Consider the following 21,165-nt stretch of genomic DNA (forward strand, 5'->3'; position numbering starts at 1 on the left):
CATGCAGTTACATCCCATATCTCTAAACCGCTTACAGTGTCTCCCTCCTGTTTTGAAAATAAGAAAAAGCTTTCAGGGGCAATCATTAAAGAATACTAAGATCTGGATATTTCCCCTCTTTTCAAGGCATTTGGAAGCTGTTGTTGGACCTGCCGTGTCCCTGGGGTGAATGTCCTCTCTGTTTCCTTGCAGGCATCTTTCCCGGGGAACCTGCACCTAGTGATGGTTCTTCGTCCCACGGGGTTTTTCCAGCGCACCTTCACTGACATTGGGTTTCGCTTCAGTCAGGAGGATTTTCTGCTCAAGTTACCGGTACGTGCAGAGCTGTTGTGTTTGTGTGTGATCAGAGGCTGCCCGTGCACCTCAGGTTGGGGATGAGAGTGTCTCACTCTGCAGGTACCCATACGTGGAGTAACCAGAGTGTCCTTGCCAGACATACCCTATTTCCATCAATCTCTCTCCATCAAACCTCTCCTGTAGCATTTTACAGCTTCCTTGTGCAGTTTGCTCCCCACAGAGCATGGCCATGGTAGTGGGTGGTGGGTAGTTCTGTGGGTAGTTCTCAGCCTGTGGGTAGTTCTCAGCCTGTCCTCAGCCTGTCCTCATCCACCATATAGGCTGCGTGCTTCTGTGGAGGATAAAACCATGCTCAGGAGTTTGTTTAATGTCTAAAATGTCAAAAGACACGTCTAATGGGGCTTTTGCTATGAATTCCACCCATTTTCATCTCAGTGTAAACTCCATACCAACATCGTGTTGGTATTTGTTTCTAAAATAGCAACTGAAATGGTGTTTTATGTTCTCGAGTCAGAGTTTCCAAGACTTCTAAAGCCACCTTGATCATAGGACATAATAAGAATAATTAAGAGAAGTAAAGTATATTTGTGGAGTCTAAGTTGATGCAATTACAAATGCATAACACAAACTAATGTTTTCCTTTAGGAAATGATATGACTTTCACAAGCTTTGCATTTTTCACTCTAAAAGGATTGTCATTTGCACAACTTTGAAAATTCATGACTTATCCCAGGGCAGATCAAGACACACAAAACCTCATGAGTATATATTTGAAGTTGGCTTCATAAGTTATTAAAATGTATGTATATTTTTCAAGATTACTGGTCATTCCTTGCAAAACCCTGCATTACTTCTGCTTGCAGCTCTGTTCTGCAGTTAGATACTGCAGCATCTCGGTGTGCTTTGCATTCAAGGAAGGAAGCACCTGGGGGATCAGGGTTGCCTTGCCAAAATGGTCAAATACATCAAATAAAAGCCATGTTAAGCCATAAGCATGAGAAGAACCCCATGCTGGAGAACAATATTTAGTGCAAACCCAGTTTTTAGATACATAAAAGCTTCTTAGGCTTGATCTGTGTATGGGTAGAAGTGATGCTCAACCAACTAACGGTGTTGCCTTGCTTGTAGGTTGTTATGCTGAGCTCCGTGAGTGACCTGCTGACATACATTGATGAACAGCAATTAACCCCAGAGTTTGGAGGCACCCTGGAGTATTGCCACAGCGAGTGGGTCATCTTCAGGACTGTAGGTACCGGGGCTGAGCACTGGGATCTTGGGTGTTTGGGATCAGTGGAGAAAGGTTTTCTGTAAGGCAATGAGTAATGGGTAGCTGGAAGTAACCCCTGAAGACAACTGCATTTCCTCTGTCAGATTTGCAAAGGAGTCAAGTGGCATTAGGCGCTTGATGGGTTTATAAAGGAATTAGATGATTAACTCCCTCCTTTTGAAGCTGCTCCTTTTGAAACTGCTCCCAAAAGATTTGTCATTTTAAGTCTTTATTAAAATTCCCTTAATGGTAGCTACAAAAATAGACCTTTTTTAATATATATAATGGTTGTTTCATGTGATTAATATCACGAATGTGTTGGGGAACCAGAGCAATGAGACTGTTTCCTGCATGCTGACCAAATGCAGAGAATTCAGATGATTTCCTTCGTGGTTTTTCTTCTTTGCAAGAATTTTCCTTTAATATTGCCAGGAATGAGGCCTTTAATTCCCTGAGCTGTGGCTTGCCATGTGTTTCTATGCTTCCTGTACACTTAGTTTTCACTGGCACTTTGTCTCCCAGATTGCGTCCCTGCCTGTGGTACAGGGGTTGGAACTAGGTGATCTTTAAGGTCCCTTCCAACTCACTCTCTTCTATCATTCTATGCTTAAGGGCAGATTGGATTCCCAGTTACCTTCCCAACAAATCACAGCACTAATGAAAAATGTACCAGCCATCCTAGTGTCCCTTGTCCTGCAGCATCATCCGCATCAGCAGATGTGGAGCTCAGCATAAAGGCAAAAGCACAGGGCATTGTAGCTGGAATAACTCCACTATTGCTTGTGCCATGAGCTTTGTGATGGTTTATGCTGTGTGTCCTGAGCTCCCACTGTCTGCCTGGGGTGTCCTGGGGAGGTACCAACAGCACTCATTTCCATCCCACTATCTCCAGTTTGTCTCCGTTTAGCTCCCTCCCTTGTCCTCTTGGTGAAGCTGCGGATGAGGTGGCTATGGTGCCAGACTGCATCGTAACCCGCCAGTCGGGCTTGTAAAGCTGGAAACATCCATCAACAAGAAGCCAAATACATCTCCAAAGGCAAATGGCCTGGAGGTGGTTCCCAGCGTGGTTTAACTAGAGGAATTAAAGGAATTCAGCTCTGGGACCCCAACACAAGAGGGTTGTGGAGTTGTTGGAGTGAGTCCAGAGGAGGCCATGGAGATGCTGCGAGGGCTGGAGCAGCTCTGCTCTGGAGCCAGGCTGAGAGAGCTGGGCTGGGTCAGCCTGGAGAAGAGAAGGCTCCTGAAGGGGACACCTTAGAGCAGCTCCAGTGCCTAAAGGGGCTCCAGGAAACCTGGAGAGGGGCTTTGGCCAAGGGCCTGTAGGGCCAGGCCAAGGGGAATGGCTTTAACCTGCCAGAGGGGAGATTGAGATGAGCTCTGAGGCAGAAGCTCTTCCCTGTGAGGGTGCTGAGGCGCTGGCACAGACTTTTCCCAGAGAAGCTGTGGCTGCCCCATCCCTGGCAGTGTTCAAGGCCAGGTTGGCCACAGGGGCTTGGAGCAACCTGCTCTAGTGGAAGGTGTCCCTGCGCGTGGCAGGGGCTGGAACTAGATGAGCTTTAAGGTCGTCTTTAAGGTGAAGAGGAGAAGCCGAGCAGTCAGGCTGCTCCTGTGCTCCCCTGCCTGGCAGAGCAGCACGGGCAGAGACTCTGACATTGATCTGGGGCCTTTGGCTTTTGTGGCTGGAGCCAAACCCTTCATGTGCCTGAAGGCAACCCCCCGCCCCGGGTGTGGAGACAGTGACTGTGAGACTGCAGAGACAGCACACGGCAGCTTTTATTGAAGAGAAATGATATCATTTCTATAAGAAACGTTTATTCAGAGCAGCTTCCCCTATGTGAAGGGGCCTTCAAGGGTTCCAGAGAGGGACTCTTCATCAGGGATTGTAGCGACAGGACAAGGGGTGATGGGTTTGAACTGAAACAGGGGAAGTTCAGTTGAGATGTAAGGAAGAAGTTCTTTACTGTGAGGGTGATGAGGCGCTGGCACAGGATGCCCAGAGAAGTGGTAAATGCTGCATCCTTGGCAGTGTTCAAGGCCAGGTGGGACAGAGCCTTGGGAGACATGGTCGAGTGCCAAGTGCCCCTGCCCATGACAGAGAGCTCGGAAGTAGACGCTCTATAGATCCTTTCCAACCCTAACTATCCTATAACTAAAATATAATATAACTATCCTATAATCCTATGATTCTAAGAAAAACTTATTCTAGAGAACAACAAACAACACAGCTACTTACTCCTATACTAACCTATAACCTACTGAAACACCTACAACAACACAGTAACCTACTCCTAAACTAACCTACAACCTATTGAAACACCTACAACAACAGTTACTTATTCCTATACTAACCTATAACCTATCTCTACTCTATGGCTCTTCTTGTCTACCTACGCCTACGTTTTGGTGGGGAGGGACCACCAGTGTCTGTTGGGGCGGCTGCAGCAGCCCCCCGCCTGGTGCGTGTGGAGCGGGTGGCTGCAGAGGGCTGGGTGTTGTTCTGCTCCTCTGCAGCTCCTGCACCAGGCTCAGCACCACGTTGGTGCCTTCTCTTCTTGGTGTCCTCCACAGTGGGACATGGGGGGACTGCAGTGGCCATTCCCAACTCTTCCAAAGCGCTCCTTGCCATCGTCTCGATCTTGTGGAGGTTGGGGTAATCTTCCTGGAAGTACGGGTGGTAGTAGAAGAGCAGCTACAAAATGCAAAAGAGAGGAGTTAGTTGCTGTTGGTGCAAGGAGGAGACAGACAGAGATCCGGTAACTCGGCATCTGCATCTGCAGAGACAAACACGGGTCTTCAAAAGGACTTGTTGGGGCATTTTAAACCTCAGGTTTTGGCTGAATGAAATGTTAGGATAGAGTTTTGGTCAGTCATGACCACCCTTGTGTTTTCAGCAGCTGGGAGCAGAGAAGTGTAGGGTCTTCAAAAGCCTGAGCTCCAATGGAGAAACCCAAATAAGTCTCGTTTTAGAGCACCCGAGTGTGGAATGGGCCTGTTGGGAATGATGCTGGTGCAGACGTGTATCTTGTCAGCATTCAGCAGGTGCTACAAGATGATTGAGGGTTCTTTTGTGTGTGGAGGAACCAACGTACCTGTCCCAGGGCAGGCCCTGCTGCTGCTAATGCCTGCAGCTCCTTGATGGGGAGGAATACTAGCATATCCTCCTCCATTGGGCAGAAGCCGTGGAGGTGGAGTTGGAGGAGGAACTCCGCCATGTTCTCGGCCTTCAGGATCTTATGTGCTCCCCTCCTGGAAAGCACTTCCTGTTGGAAGAGGTCCTCTGCAATAACGATGTAGCTTCCGTTATTGCCCCACCGGATAGACTCGTACTGGAAGCTGCAGACAAGCTTATACAGCGCAAAGAGGAATGCGCATGGTGCGGGCTTCCTGGGTCTGGCAGAGGTCTCTGAAACACAGAATTGCATGGTCAGGGCTCAGGATTCATCAGGCAAACCTTGAAGGGTGTTTTGTTTTGCGGGAGGTGCGGTGGCAGCACCCCAAGGGGCTCCCGTGTCACCTCTTCGCCGCTTGGCCGAAGCTGAGGATGTCTCTGGTGAAGACATCTCTACCACCACTTGGTTCCTGTGCTTGGCTGCAGGGTCCCGCTGTGGTGCCCGAGCAGCCGGTCTGGGCCCTGGCGCTCAGCAGACTGAAGGGCCGTGGCACCAGCGGCCCCTCAAGTTCTCCAGCGTCGCTGTGACATAGATGTTCCATGACAGTTCCATGACAGTTCCATGTGCGGTGCCCATCTCCTGGTAAGAGGAAGGGGAAGGCAGCAGAAGTTGCTAGAAAGCCCCGTTGTCCTCTCCTGGAGGGAGCTGTTTAGAGCCGAGAAGTGACCGCGAGTGTGTTTGCCTTTGGCCTGTGCTGCTGGGGCCGTGCTGCCTCCCGTTGCCCCTGGGAGCTGGTGCCCAGGTTGGGATGGGGAAGGCTGCAGCGTTGGGCACCAGAGTGCCCAGAGCTGAAGTTTCTGCCTTGGGCACGTTCCCCCTGTGCAGAAATGCCCCAACCCTCCTGTGTGGAGTAACCCTGCTCTGATTCCAGCAGCGCTGCTGCTGTCGTGGCTGTGCATGTCGTGGGTGATGCTCTCAGCTTTCAGCAGGGCTCCGTGCTGCTCTGTAGGATGAAGCACAAGTGAAACACCACCTGCACTGCTTCTGCAGATGAAATAAAGTGGTGCTGTGCACTCCTGTACCTTTCTTGGGATGGGTTCCTCTGCTTTTCTTTGAGGCAGAACCGTTAGACCCCAAACCAGGACACCCAATGCTGTTCTCTCAGCCTTTTGACAAGCTGTCACCCCGGTCTCGAGTTGGAGGAATGGGGCTGCAGGACGAGTTGTGTCAGCTGCAAGTTCGACAGTCCCTGGGGCCTGACCTTAGAGCAGCTCCAGTGCCTAAAGGGGCTCCAGGAAACCTGGAGAGGGGCTTTGGCCAAGGGCCTGTAGGGCCAGGCCAAGGGGAATGGCTTTAACCTGCCAGAGGGGAGATTGAGATGAGCTCTGAGGCAGAAGCTCTTCCCTGTGAGGGTGCTGAGGCGCTGGCACAGGGTGCCCAGAGAAGCTGTGGCTGCCCCATCCCTGGCAGTGTTCAAGGCCAGGTTGGACACAGGGGCTTGGAGCAACCTGCTCTGGTGGAAGGTGTCCCTGCCCGTGGCAGGGGGTTGGAACTAGATGAGCTTTAAGGTCGTCTTTAGGGTGAAGAGGAGAAGCCGAGCAATCAGGCTGCTCCTGTGCTCCCCTGCCTGGCAGAGCAGCACGGGCAGAGACTCTGACATTGATCTGGGGCCTTTGGCTTTTGTGGCTGGAGCCAAACCCTTCATGTGCCTGAAGGCAACCCCCCGCCCCGGGTGTGGAGACAGTGACTGTGAGGCTGCAGAGACAGCACACGGCAGCTTTTATTGAAGAGAAATGATATCATTTCTATAAGAAACATTTATTCAGAGCAGCTTCCCCTATGTGAAGGGGCCTTCAAGGGTTCCAGAGAGGGACTCTTCATCAGGGATTGTAGTGATAGGACAAGGGGAGGTGGGTTTGAACTGAAACAGGGGAAGTTCAGTTGAGATGTAAGGAAGAAGTTTTTCCCTCTGAGGGTGGTGAGGCGCTGGCACAGGTTGCCCAGAGAAGTGGTAAACGCTGCATCCCTGGCAGTGTTCAAGGCCAGGTGGGACAGAGCCTTGGGAGACATGGTCGAGTGTGAAGTGTCCCAGCCCACGGCAGAGAGCTTGGAACTAGACGCTCTTTAGATCCTTTCCAACACTAACTATCCTATAACTAAAATATAGTATAACTATCCTATAATCCTATGATTCTAAGAAAATCTTATTCTAGAGAACAACAAACAACACAGCTACTTACTCCTATACTAACCTATAACCTATTGAAACTCCTAGAGCAACAGTTACTCCTAAACTAACCTACAACCTATTGAAACACCTACAACAACAGTTACTTACTCCTATACTAGCCTATAACCTATCTCTACTCTATGGCTCTTCCAGCCTACCTACGCCTACGTTTTGGTGGGGAGGGACCACCAGTGTCTGTTGGGGCGGCTGCAGCAGCCCCCCGCCTGGTGCGTGTGGAGCGGGTGGCTGCAGAGGGCTGGGTGTTGTTCTGCTCCTCTGCAGCTCCAGCACCAGGCTCAGCACCACGTTGGTGCCTTCTCTTCTTGGTGTCCTCCACGGTGGGACATGGGGGGACTGCAGTGGCCACTCCCAACTCTTCCAAAGCGCTTCTTGCCAACGTCTCGATCTTGTGGAGGTTGGGGTAATCTTCCTGGAAATAGGGGTGGTAGTAGAAGAGCAGCTACAAAATGCAAGGGAGAGGAGTTAGTTGCTGTTGGTGCAAGGCGGAGACAGACAGAGATCTGGTAACTCAGCATCTGCATCTGCAGAGACAAACACGGGTCTTCAAAAGGAGTTGCTGGGGCATTTTAAACCTCAGGTTTTGGCTGAATGAAATGTTAGGATAGAGTTTTGGTCAGTCATGACCACCCTTGTGTTTTCAGCAGCTGGGAGCAGAGAAGTGTAGGGTCTTCAAAAGCCTGAGCTCCAATGGAGAAACCCAAATACGTCTCATTTCAGAGCACCCGAGTGTGGAATGGGCCTGTTGGGAATGATGCTGGTGCAGACGTGTATCTTGTCAGCATTCAGCAGGTGCCACAAGATGATTGAGGGTTCTTTTGTGTGTGGAGGAACCAACGTACCTGTCCCAGGGCAGGCCCTGCTGCTGCTAATGCCTGCAGCTCCTTGATGGGGAGGGATACCACCATATCCTCCTCCATTGGGCAGAAGCCGTGGAGGTGGAGTTGGAGGAGGAACTCCGCCATGTTCTCGGCCGTCAGGATCTTATGTGCTCCCCTCCTGGAAAGCACTTCCTGTTGGAAGAGATCCTCTGCAATAACGATGTAGCTTCCGTTATTGCCCCACCAGATGGACTTGAACTGGAAGCTGCAGACAAGCTTATACAGTGCAAAGAGGAAGGCGCACGGTGCAGGCTTCCTGGGTCTGGCAGAGGTCTCTGAAACACAGAATTGCATGGTCAGGGCTCAGGATTCATCAGGCAAACCTTGAAGGGTGTTTTGTTTTGCGGGAGGTGCGGTGGCAGCACCCCAAGGGGCTCCCGTGTCACCTCTTCGCCGCTTGGCCGAAGCTGAGGATGTCTCTGCTGAAGACATCTCTATCGCCACCTGGTTCCTGTGCTTGGCTGCAGGGTCCCGCTGTGGTGCCCGAGCAGCCGGTCTGGTCCCTGGCGCTCAGCAGACTGAAGGGCCGTGGCACCAGCGGCCCCTCAAGTTCTCCAGCGTCGCTGTGACATAGATGTTCCATGACAGTTCCATGACAGTTCCATGTGCGGTGCCCATCTCCTGGTAAGAGGAAGGGGAAGGCAGCAGAAGTTGCTAGAAAGCCCCGTTGTCCTCTCCTGGAGGGAGCTGTTTAGAGCCGAGAAGTGACCGCGAGTGTATTTGCCTTTGGCCTGTGCTGCTGGGGCCGTGCTGCCTCCCGTTGCCCCGGGAGCTGGTGCCCAGGGCGGGATGGGGAAGGCTGCAGCGTTGGGCACCAGAGTGCCCAGAGCTGAAGTTTCTGCCTTGGGCACGTTCCCCCTGTGCAGAAATGCCCCAACCCTCCTGTGTGGAGTAACCCCGCTCTGATTCCAGCAGCGCTGCTGCTGTCGTGGCTGTGCATGTCGTGGGTGATGCTCTCAGCTTTCAGCAGGGCTCCGTGCTGCTCTGTAGGATGAAGCACAAGTGAAACACCACCTGCACTGCTTCTGCAAATGAAATAAAGTGGTGCTGTGCACTCCTGTACCTTTTTTGGGATGGGTTCCTCTGCTTTTCTTTGAGACAGAACCGTTAGGCCCCAAACCAGGACACTCAATGATGTTTTCAGCAGCCTTTTGACAAGCTGTCACCCCGGTCTCGAGTTGGAGGAATGGGGCTGCAGGACGAGTTGTGTCAGCTGCAAGTTCGACAGTCCCTGGGGCCCGACCTCAAAGCAGCTCCAGTGCCTAAAGGGGCTCCAGGAAACCTGGAGAGGGGCATTGGACAAGGGCCTGTAGGGACAGGCCAAGGGGAATGGCTTTAACCTGCCAGAGGGGAGACTGATATGAGCTCTGAGGCAGAAGCTCTTCCCTGTGAAGGTGCTGAGGCGCTGGCACAGACTTTTCCCAGAGAAGCTGTGGCTGCCCCATCCCTGGCAATGTTCAAGGCCAGGTTGGACACAGGGACTTGGAGCAATCTACTCTAGTAGAAGGTGTCCCTGCCCGTGGCAGGGGGTTGGAACTGGATGAGCTTTGAGGTCCCTTCAACCCAAACCAGGCTGGGATTCTATGATATAATGAATATGTGAGATGGGTTCTATGGTGCCTTATGCCATAGACCTCCAATATGTAGCAGGAAAAAATCCAAAGAAGAGGCAGCAAATACCCAAGCATCTAGTGTCTCTGCCTAATACAGTCCTGTTGTGCGTTCGGTCTGCACTAGGAGCCACGTGTTGGTGGCCGCTAGCTGATGCACCACAGCACACATCTGGACATGCCACCCACCTCTCTCGCGCCAAGCTGTTTGGCCTCTCTATAGATCCCAGCCATGGCTCTTTGTGCACTGCTATTGAGCTGTAGGAGTATCCCGAATCCCAGGCTGATTGCAATTGTCATCTCCCACCAGGCCATAGAGAGTTTTGCACTAACTGTGAAGGAAATTGCCCAGATGTTACAATCCTTTGGCACGGAGCTGGCAGAGACCGAGCTACCGGATGACATGTATTCCATCGAGCGCATCCTGGCCCTGCGCACGGAGAAGTACTACCAGCTGAAGGTATGGATCAGCAGCGTGTTTCCAGCCCCTGTTTGCCCAGCAAGGTGGGATCTCCTCCTTCCCTTCCATGTGTATGTGTTGACAAGATAAAACACAGCATGGCTCGTTCTGTATGTTACCCATCCACTCCAGCAAATTACCCTGCCAGCATCCAGCAGCCTGTCTCCGCTGCCGCCTCCTTGCTGTTTGGTGTCTGTGGTGTGCTCCTCCTGTGGGATTCGCCTGTCTCGCTGGCAGGAGGGCGGGTGGGAGGCTTCGTCACCTCTGTGTTTGTGCTCCCCGGGAGGATTCCTTTTGCTTCCTTCCCACTGCTGGAGGAAGCTGCGTGCAGAGAGCAGCAGCAGGTCTGGAGGGGTGGTTTGTCCCAGGATCCTCTGCATGATGCAGCTTCCCTGGGGGGGATTAAAGGAACTGTGCTGGAGAGCACCCAAGGAGAAGTTTTTGTGTGAATGCATGGTACAGAGCATTCAGGATGTGAATCAACATGAGCCTTTGTGTTTCGTCTTTCACAACATTGGCTTCTTTAATATCTTAATATCATTATAGGGGTTAGGGGAAGCGTTAGTGCCCCCAGCTGCTGCTGTGTCAACCTGTCGTCTTTGCTGCTCCTGCATCTTCCTGGGCACAGCAGAAGCTTGTCCCCAAACCCTCACTTCAGAAACAATTCCCATGTTAATAGCCGTGCTTTGTGTCTGGAGGATGAGCTCCTTTGCTGTATGCCAGGATTAGTTTCCATCAGTCAAAGAAGTGTATCTATTCTCATTTATAATCACTTGTCATTGGCATGACTGTGAGGTCCCAGAAGGCTGCCTGTAAGAAATATGCAGAATGACATCCAAAGTGTGCTGTGGTTAGGCATAAATGTATGTGTGTGTGTAGAGAGGATCTTTATAGATACTGCCAGTAATCCTTTATTCCTTGAACATGAAGAGAGCTGTAGTGTAAAACAGCAGCTACATATATTGCAGTAGGACTTACTGACTGAAACGTCGTGTTTAGGATTACATCCAAAGTGTAGGGAGCAAACACCGACTACACAATGTAGTCCTGTGTGTAAACCAGTCGGTAACACACTTTCCTTTGTGGAGAAATAAACCACGTCATGTGTTTTCATTTGCATATAAAGCACAGCAGCACTCGCTACAAGGCATCTGTTGCTTGTAATGCCTCATCTATTAATTTCAAATATCAAAACCACTCATTGGCTTTTGACTGAAATGAAATCCATTGGATTTATTCTTCTGTTCCTTCTAAGACCATGAAGGATGAAAGCAGATGAGAAACTGTGCACAGATTGTGCTGACAGCAAGACATGGGGTCCTTGTCTCTCTCATGGCAAGCCCAAGACTGGTACAGCTGATTCCTGAGTCCAGATAATGAGTTGATCAGAATAGTTTCTGTAGCTGTGATCCTGCACAGAAGCAGGTTGCGAACACAATGAAATAAATGGCAGAAATTAATTAAAAAGAGTAACTAAGAAGTGAACCTCTTTGATATACTGAATGGGAAGAAATCAAGTTAACATCCATCTGATAGTCAGGCCACTTTGGCACATGTATAATGAAAGCTTTGAATCAAAAGGGGAGGGCAGGGATTTGGGGAGGGAGATGTAAGAGGATGAAATAACAGCCACCTGTGGTCTACGTGCTGCAGAATTCCTCATCCCTTCTGGGTCTCCTGCATGTGGTAGCATCAAAAGGAGATGGGAGTTTGCCTTGTGGTCATCTGCTGGGATATTCTAGTGACAGGGATGCAATTTGGCAGTGGACGCTTTGTGTGCAGGAGAGGAGAAGCTCCTGTGGCTGTGTCCTTCTGGTGCTGGGTTGCTGCCCTGAAGGTGCTGGTGTGTTTAGGTTGCTATGAACTACCTGGGGCAGGCAGATGCTTAAACAAGTCTGTGCTCTCTGAATCTTCCACCTAAAGTGTTTTTGCTATTGTTTCCGTGCAGTAGAAATCTGACCATCTCCTAGGATGAGCTCTTACTCCTTTAGGAGTTGGCTGTCCAATGGAGCCATGCACAGGTCTCTCCTTCAGGGCTTCTTCAGCCACTTCTATTCCTTCTTTCCTTCTCACCTCTGTGTTTGGTCTCCCAAAATAATTGACTGAATGCACCTGTTTGTATGGGGCTGAGCCCAACACAGCACAAAGCACCTCAGCTGATGGTGCTGATCACACCAAGGCTTTAAATTTTCCCTAAGTGCAGGTTACATTGAGTGTGGTGGCTTGCTTCTACAGATACAGGTTCTAGCAAGGGGTGTCACGGTTTCAGTCCTAGCTTTGTCCTGCTATGGGATGCTCTCTTCTTACAACCTCCTGTCCTGACCTTGGTGGAGAAGCACAGCCTTCAAACAGAAATACTTGCTTGGATATATGAACTTGTAGCTAGATATCTAATATCAACTCACCTGCTGACCAAGGAGGACCCATGGTAGTGCTGTCCTCCTGCCTCTTGAATCCTTTAGTGGCCTGATGTTTTCATGTGTGCCAGTTTCCACCCAGCCTGGTGACCAGTCTGTGGTTCAGCCTCCTCCAGCTCCAGGAGCTAAAACATCTACTATGAGTCCTTTGGTGTGATGGATACTGGTGCTTCATTTCATACAGGGAAACTCGGGCAGGAGAAACATGAAAAAGCTTGTCCTCACCTCACCAAATGACTCAGAACTGTTTTGCATTATACAGGAAGACATTACAGCAGTCACAAAAGAGGGAAACTTGCTTTTGAGCAGTTTTGAAGAGCCGGACTCTGGGGAATGCAGCCAGGACCAACCCCGTGAAAGGCCTGGGGACTGGGAGACTGTGAATCGGTGAGTGCACCAGGGTCCTATTTGCCTGTTTTGCTCAAGTTATTTAAGCATAGATGTGTTGTTTAGGTCACCTAGCAACAGGTAAAGATACCAGTGTTTTGCTCCAGACCCATCAAATTGCTCGGAGACTTCTGTCAAATGACTTTGACCTGCTCTGATGTTTCCCCCCACTGATTTGATGAGGCTGTGGAGCAGATGCAGGGTTCTCCCATGTTAGGCTCTTGGATATTCAAAGTCAGGTTGGATGGGGCTTGGAGCAACCTACTCTAGTGGAAGGTGTCCCTGCCCATGGCAAGGGGTTAGAACTGGATGAGCTTTAAGGTCTCTTCCAACACAAACCATTCTGTGATTCTGTATTATTCAAACAAATGGAGATAGCAACAACTGCTTCACACAGGTGCTGTCATCTGCAGTGATGATTCCATTAACATTCTCTTTGAGCTCCTCACATGTCATATATATGCATCTGTTGACTGCTTCTGGGAGCTTGGGTCCAGAAGACCTGAACATGCGATCTCTAGGGATTGCCCATCTCTGCTTGTTCTCTGTTTGCAAACTGTTCTGGTCCTGTCCTTTTCCTGTGCTGCAGGTTACTCCGTCAGCTGCGTGAGATGGAGACTGCTTTTGATGGCTTCTGGGAAAAACATCAGTTAAAAATGGAGCAGTATTTACAACTGTGGAAGTTTGAGCAAAGTTTTCAAGAGGTATGGTCAGACCCGCTGCTGCTGGTGGTGGAAGGAAGAGCTGGAGACGGAAGGGAAGGGAGATGAGAGAAGCTTTTGTGCTTTTTATTTTAGGAGTGTTTGATTCATGCTGCAGTTCCTTGGCTCTGGCAGCGCTGGCTAGCTTGGGGAGACCATGGTGCTTCCTCATCCAGAGCTAATTTAGGTATCACTGCCCTGCAGTCACAGAGATTTTGCTGATAGAAGCATCTTTGAATTTAGTGATTAGTTATTGGACAGTAGTTTTATGCTTGGATTTAGCAGTCTTGGCTAAAGTGTGATTAATCTCAGTCTGAGAATGATGTTCTGCCTGTGCTTTGTATCCTTTTTGCAGCAGTCTTCTTCTTTGTGTCTAGGTCAAGAATGCCATTGAATTTCTCACGGGTCAGCAAGCAGAGCTGCCTGACACTGGTGACAGTGTCCTCCAAGTAAAACAGAGGCTCAAGGACTTGGCTCATTTCGATGGTATGGCTCAGGTGAGATAAGCTTTCACAGAAAGAAGCACTAATGAAAACACAAGAGGCACATTCTGAGTTTGTGGTAGGAGGTGTTTTCTGGCATTACCTGGTTCTAGTGTAATCTGTTGGGAGGCGGCTGCACGAAAAGGATTGATTTTGTGTCTTTGCTGTGTGCAGAAATGCTGTGATCACTCTGAAAGCCAGAAACAGGGTATTTAATTATCATAGTTAAAATAAATCGCTGAGCCACCAGGAAAATCTAGAGCAGATAAATGTCTGAACATAGGGGAGGCGTGGGATTTAATGAGCTGGAAGAAGGATTATTTATATGTTAAGTGCTTTAGCAGTGCTAATAGGCAGAGACTGGTTACCAGGCACATGGAGAGGCAAAAAAAGTTGCTATCTTGATGTGTCTGTGATTTGAACACAACATATGGATGAAGAAAGACTAAGAGATGTAGGGGAAAGAAGAGTGGAGAGAGATGATTCACAGGAGCCCAGCGGAGGATGTGACTTTTGCAAAGGGATGTGCTTGACAAGTGTGTCAGGGTCTGTGGGGAGATCCTGAGGGATCTGGACACAACCCCCAGGGGCTTGTTGGAAAATAAGAGTCCTGGGGAAAGGTCTAAGGCTTTGTGGCCATTTGAATGAAATGTGTGTGGAGAGAGGAGGAACAAAAGGCCAGGCAGGCAGGGTGCAACAGGGAAGCAGTCCCAGCAGAAAGCCAACCCTGGAGAAGCCATAACCATTACACTGACCAGCACCAAGCTTTGCTGCAAAGAGCCTGGTTTGTTTTCACCGTAAACCTTAACTGCTCAAGTTCCCTTTCGTGCTTATGTGCATAGTGTGCTTAAACTGGGCATGAGACACAGGTTCTTATAGAGTGCAGTTCCTGGGGATGGCAGCAATATGTTTCCAGCATTGCTGGTTTGGTAAAATACTGTTTTCTTCTTCATCCTCTTTTTGGATAGCAAAAGTGGGGTTTTTTCCCATATCATGGGTGCCATTTTATCCTGTGTAAGCCACCTATTCTGGCTGCTCCTGATGGCAGTCATCTCCATGGGTACCTAAAATCTGGGAAGATGAGAAAGTGCAAGGGGGAATGGCTTTAACCTGGCAGAGGGGAGATTGAGATGAGCTCTTAGGCAGAAGTTGTTCCCTGTGAGGGTGCTGAGGCGCTGGCACAGACTTTTCCCAGAGAAGCTGTGGCTGCCCCATCCCTGGCAGTGTTCAAGGCCAGGTTGGACACAGGGGCTTGGAGCAACCTGCTCTAGTGGAAGGTGTCCCTGCCCGTGGCAGGGGTTGGAACTGGATGAGCTTTAAGGTCCCTTCCACCCAAACCAGTCTGGGATTGTATGATGCTCTGATTCGTGTTGTTATATGTAGATATTTTGACATTCACTAAGTGTGCAATTGTCTTTCACTGAAGGATCTGATAGGGAAGGCCCAGGTGGTGATACTACACGGACACCAGCTAGCAGCAAACCATCACTATGCCCTCAACTTAATCTGCCAGCAATGCAACGAGCTGCGGCACCATTCCGATGTCTTGTCTGATGAGATCAAAAGGAAGCAGATGCGGCTGCAAAAGACCCTGGACCTCCATACCCGCCTTCAGCAGGTAGAGTTCAGAGACACCGTGCCCTGAGAAGCAGATATTAGCTTCTCCATGGGGTTAACATCTCCACTTCTTAGCTGGGCGCATCTGAAAGTTGCAGCTTTGCTTCAGCAGTTCATAATAGGAAAGCATCCCACAGAGGCTGGAGGAGTGCTTCACCCCTCACTTAGCTGGTTAAATTAGCAAACAGCTATCTGCTGCTGCTGTGAATAGTCAGCAGAAAGAGGTGGGCATCTCTTCAGAACACCAAAGTTCAGCTGCTGCTGTTGGTCATGATTTCATGCTGCGTCCATCTATTAGTTGACTTTCAAGGTTTCCACACTGAGTGCAATAGAGGGGATGCTTTTGGGTAAATGCCAGCCCGTTTTTCTTAGAGATTTAGTAAGAATGAGCATAGCTGACTGTAAAATGAGGTGACAGATTGGTAGATAAGCACAGCTGCTGTGTGCTAGCGTGGAAGTGGAGTCGTGTGGCTTCAATGCTCCTTGATATCTTAATCAGCATCAAATACTCATTTAGGGAAATTCACGCTAATTAGGCCAGAAGGCACGTGGCTGTGATATGCTTGAGACCATTAAGAGAAGCAGTGAGGTTTGGCCCTGTTCCATTTCACTGGTTTGGGGGACTTGGGACTTGTTTTACCCCTGTGTGTGCTGCACATCAGTGTTGTGTTAATGTGTGGGGACAGGCCATTCCTCAGCCGGCTCTCATCTGCAGGGCAGTGTCCTCTCCTGGGTTCCTGGCAGTCCTGGTTGGTGCTAGTGGTGTAGCCCGTGGGCTCTGCTGGAGCATGTCATGGTCCTGCTCTCCATGGTCTCCCTTCCCGTTCACAGGTCCTCTTGGCTGCCCCATCCCCGGCAGTGTTCAAGGCCAGGTTGGACACAGGGGCTTGGAGCAACCTGCTCTAGTGGAAGGTGTCCCTGCCCATCGCAGGGGATTGGAACTGCATGAGCTTTAAGGTCCCCTCCAACTGAAACCGCTCCATGATCTTCTCATACCTGTGTGCACCAGTGCATGAGTACCAGCTGAACCTATTACATATGTGTTAAATGTTGGAAGCTTAAAGTACAATTTCAAATCCTTTTTTTCTTTATTTAAGACATGAATGCAATTTCTTTGATCTTTTCTCACAGTTCAGGTCTGCACTGAGCCAGGCATTTACCACAAAAATCCCTGCCTGTCTCCTTATAAACTCTATTTCTCCCTTTAGCTTTCTGAGTTAGATAAATAAAGATCTGCTTATCATTTGTCTCAACTACGCACCAGATAGTGCTGCTGTGTCAGTTATAGCTCTGGTTTTATTCAGTGGCAGCACAACTTGGGTGCGTATGGTGAGAACCCTCCAGACAAAATGTGGCCTTTCTACTAATCAAAACCCAATAGCTGCTGAGGTTTTTAGGGCTACTAATTAGCTCCAGGTTGAACGTACAAATCTGGTAAATGATATTCCTCATGGGAATGTTGGTTTAGCAGGGGTGCCACTGATGGTCCCATTCCCTTTGCTGTCACCAGGCTCTGCAGTGCTGTGATGAAGGTGCCTACCTGCTTGCCAACCAGCAGATGGATAAGTGCCAGTCTAAAGAAGGCGCTCAGAAAGCTCTTCAGGACATAGAAAGGTTTCTTGAAAGCTCTTCAACCTACTTAAACTATGATCCCCAAGCCCTACACTACGATTTTGAGTCAGTCTTAACGTCGGAACTGAAGGTAAGCAACCTCTCCAGTTCCTTGTGGCACAAGTATAAAGCAAGTGCATGGGGTTGTCAGCTTTATAGTCCTCTGTTTGGAGTCAAAGTGCAAAATACTGATAGTTATTTGATCACAGGAGTCTCTTTCACTCTCTGCAGTGCCAGATACAGTCAGTGCAGGTCAAGCTTGAAAACGTTCGAAGCATGTTTGAGAACCGTCAGTCTTGCTTCAAGAAGCTGCTGGATAAACACGTACGGCCCGTCCAATTGGTAGCCCCAAGGCCAGAAAATCCACCCAGATCAAAATCACCACTATTCTCTCCTAAACATGGTAAAATACTTTACATTCATGGTGTTTTCAGATGATGTTTTTGCTTTTGGAAGAGTAAGACTGAGGATGGTCTTGAGAAACCAGCTAAACATTGCTGGCTGATACAGAGTCGTTGTGTAATGCTAAATGTATATGAGATGATTTATTGTCTTTTCAGTTTTGTGTCCTGCCTCATATGGGAACACATTTTGTGTTACCATACGTGTGTGAATAATAGGGCTGGTTGCTTGGTATTTATTTTCACTTCCTACTCAGTGAAACAAGAGAGTTGTAAACAGCGTGTGCTTCCCGTTCTGCTTTACTAGCATCCTACTGGGCTGAAAACTGGTAAATTAGTACTACAGGGAGAAGAGGCAAGGTTTATAAATGTATTAGTGTACCTATTCTTTGTGACTGTCTTGAGCTGAAGCTGACATAAAGTCAGACTGATGTTTGCAAAGGAGCTTGGAGAGATGAGGAGCATTAATCTCATGAACAGAACTGAGCTGGATGCTTAACTGCCTTTGATTCCTCGAGGATGTCTTCCTTAAATCCCAATTGTGGAATAATTAATGCCCAGAAAAGTACAAATTCTGGTCGAGCTGAGGTCAGTGAATGTTCTGCCCTGATTTTGGTAATGGGATGTGGCACAATGTTAGCTTTAAATGATAACATTACAACTTCAATCCTCAGCCCAATTGGCCCAATTCCGATACATACAGCCCTGTATGTATTGGAGTTAAAAAGTATTCTGAAGTAACATCCATGTATTTTAAACAAGGGACGTACAATGTTCTGTGGGAATATTAAATTCAGTGGTCTGACTGCATAAAGCAATGAAACATTTGTGTTTTAACACAGCATTTTTACAATGAATTAATGGATATTGGTTATGGTGAATTGTAGCAGGTATCATACAACAGTAAACGTGGCTCCAGTTCATAATGTGAATAGCCAAGCTAGTGGCGGGATGGGGATGAAGGCAGAGGCAGTGAGGGGCATTAAACTACGTGAGGTGCAAGCCAGTGCAGCAAATAAATCCCAGATTTCCTCTTCCCAGGCTGATGCCACCTTCACTAGACCACGCTGCCCTCTGAATCCTGTCAGGAAGAATGCTCTGGGTTACCTAACGTAACTGTTCCAGCTTTCTAGAAACAGGAAAGCACTAAGGAGGAAATCTTGACTTAAAGAGTAGGGGTAAATGGGTGGCCACCTCTATGGGATGTTGTAAGACCATCATCAATTGGCTGGATTCGTTTCATGCCTTTATGGGATGCACGTTCTTCTAGCAAAGGCACTCAGTCGCCTGCAAAGCACTGGTATCCTCCATTAATCCTCTTCCTGAAAGAAATGATCAAGTGTGTTGAAATGAGCATAGCCAGCAAGCAGGGAAAGACAAAAGGCTCCTTTTTGGATAGCTCATGCAGAGAAAGCATTTAATAAGACCTCTGTTTGATACAAAACATCAAACTGCTGCGGGCCTGCTGGCGTGATGTGCAGTGTCAAAGACACATGCTGGGCTCTGCTGGGAGTGCTTTGAGATGGATGGTTTTATGGTGTGGATTGAAACCAAGCCACCTGTGAGCACGGTACTTTTGTCCTCTTTCTCTTTCTTTCCTTTGTTTCTCCCCCTCTTCTTTTTCTGTCTGAGGACAAACGCTTCCTCTTTCATCTCTCCCCTGGATTTGAAGCCTGTCTGGTAAATGTTGGTCTAATTTTGAAACCACTTTTGGGGGGGGGGGGGGGTGGAACAAAAGAATAAATCTGTCCTGTCCTGAGCCATAAAATGTAGTGAGATGTGCAGAAGCAATACAGGAGGCTGCAACAGAGCCCTAATGATGGAGCAGATTCACTCCTGCAGCAGAACACCGGGCTGGAGTGGATGACCATCTCCTGTCTAACTTCTTATCTGTGTTCCCTTCCTCCCAGTGGGACCACTGGCAAGTCCTTGCTGCTTTTGGGTCTTTCTGTCCATGATGGGTCACACCACATGCATGCTTCCGATCTGCTCTGCAGCACCAGATCTCTCTCCTTCTCATGTGGCGTGTTTACACGTGGAGGTCTAAGGCCTCATTGACGTGATAATACATCAGAGCTTTATCTTACAGCAGCCCCACGTGAAGATGAGGGCCTGCTCTCCATGAGGGTTTGCTTTCCTCTGCACCCGTTTTTCTCCTTACATCTTCTGCTTTACAAAAGGTGGCTCTTCAGTGTCAGCACTCTTCAAACCTTCAATGTAGACACAGCTGCTGTTGCATCCATGTGTGCTGTGATACCTTTTTTTACCATAATGGAAAGATATTCCATTAGTCCAGTTAATTTGTGGTTTTCCTTTGCTAGCCTCTTTTTTTTTTTCTATTTGTAAAGAAGGTGAATATTGCACATGAGAATGTGTTCAGTTTTGGTCCATCTCAGAGTTTGGTGCAGCCACTGGGGCTGGCTGGCACGTGGAGCTATCACTGAGGCTGGAGGAATCCAATATTGCCATTCACGCTGGGGGAAAAGGCCCTTTGGGTGAAGAATTGCCACATTGACTCTTGAGGATTAAGAAGTATTTGAAAGATACTGTATAACTCATGGGGGAGATTGATGCTTTATTTTTAAGCTTCCAATTTACCTCTGTAACCCAAAGTATTACAAATTGTAATTATTTACTGACAATAGCAATAAATTCATTCAAGGGGGAGAAGCAGTTCATACCAGCTGAGCATCTGCTCTATGTTCATAAAAAGACTTTAAACCAGTGTCCCAGTGTGGGATGTTCCTTTTGGTAGCTTGATTTTATTGTTTTCTGTCATTTGCACAGGCTTTGACCTTCTCAGGTTTTGATCACAGTACTAACTTGATGGATGTTGGGTATTTTTCTGATTATTTCTAACTTTATGGCCTTTATGACCATCCATGTGACTTGTACTGTTTGGATTTAGTATTGTTGTTTGAGGTGGATACCCTTTATTTTGTCAGCTTCCTTGTAGTAGCACCTCCCCTATAAAGACAGGCTGAGAACATTGGGGCTGTTCAGCCTGGAGGAGAGAAGCTGCGTGGAGACCTCAGAGCAGCTTCCAGTGTCTGAAGGGGGCTACAAGGATGCTGCAGAGGGACTCTTCATCAGGGACTGGAGTGATAGGACAAGGGGTGATGGGTTCAAACTGAAACAGGGGAAGTTCAGGTTGGAGATAAGGCAGAAGCTGTTCCCTGTGAGGGTGCTGAGGCACTGGCACAGGGTGCCCAGAGAAGCTGTGGCTGCCCCATCCCTGGCAGTGTTCAAGGCCAGGTTGGACACAGGGGCTTGGAGCAACCTGCTCTAGTGGAAGGTGTCCCTGCCCGTGGCAGGGGGTTGGAGCTGGGTGAGCTTTGAGGTCCCTTCCAACACAAACCATTTTACAATTAGCTAACTAATTACTCGTTCTTAAAACATATCCCATTTTTCTTTGTGACTTACTAGTTTCCATGTGAACCATCTCCTTTGCTATAAATGCACATGACACAATTATGTTTTTTTCTACCCAAGGTGTGGATTTTAATTCCAGTTTGAAGTTTTCATTTGATCTCTCTCTCCCTGGGAAGAAAACATCAAGAAAAACCCCAAGTTCTCGCAAGGTAAAAACTATTCATGAATTCTCAATGAGTTTTATGCACTGAAGAACTGAAACCCTTCTAAAAATGGATTGTACTTAGACTTTGGATTCGAGGAT

General features: G+C 48.6%; 1 protein-coding gene across 1 annotated transcript in view; it reads left to right on the forward strand.

The window, feature by feature from the left end:
* The window catches only part of MCF2 (MCF.2 cell line derived transforming sequence), a 66,691-nt gene that overhangs the window by 25,245 nt on the left and 20,281 nt on the right, over positions 1-21,165 (forward strand). The window contains exons 5-14 of the mRNA XM_030497893.1: positions 193-312; positions 1,426-1,542; positions 9,724-9,873; positions 12,553-12,677; positions 13,267-13,381; positions 13,756-13,875; positions 15,287-15,478; positions 16,988-17,179; positions 17,320-17,491; positions 20,982-21,070. Coding sequence (XP_030353753.1) covers positions 193-312; positions 1,426-1,542; positions 9,724-9,873; positions 12,553-12,677; positions 13,267-13,381; positions 13,756-13,875; positions 15,287-15,478; positions 16,988-17,179; positions 17,320-17,491; positions 20,982-21,070 — 1,392 coding nt within the window. The remainder of the gene's footprint in view (positions 1-192; positions 313-1,425; positions 1,543-9,723; positions 9,874-12,552; positions 12,678-13,266; positions 13,382-13,755; positions 13,876-15,286; positions 15,479-16,987; positions 17,180-17,319; positions 17,492-20,981; positions 21,071-21,165) is intronic.

The sequence above is a fragment of the Strigops habroptila genome, chromosome 9, assembly GCF_004027225.2.
Source record: "Strigops habroptila isolate Jane chromosome 9, bStrHab1.2.pri, whole genome shotgun sequence".
In the NCBI taxonomy this organism is placed as follows: Eukaryota; Metazoa; Chordata; class Aves; order Psittaciformes; family Psittacidae; genus Strigops; species Strigops habroptila.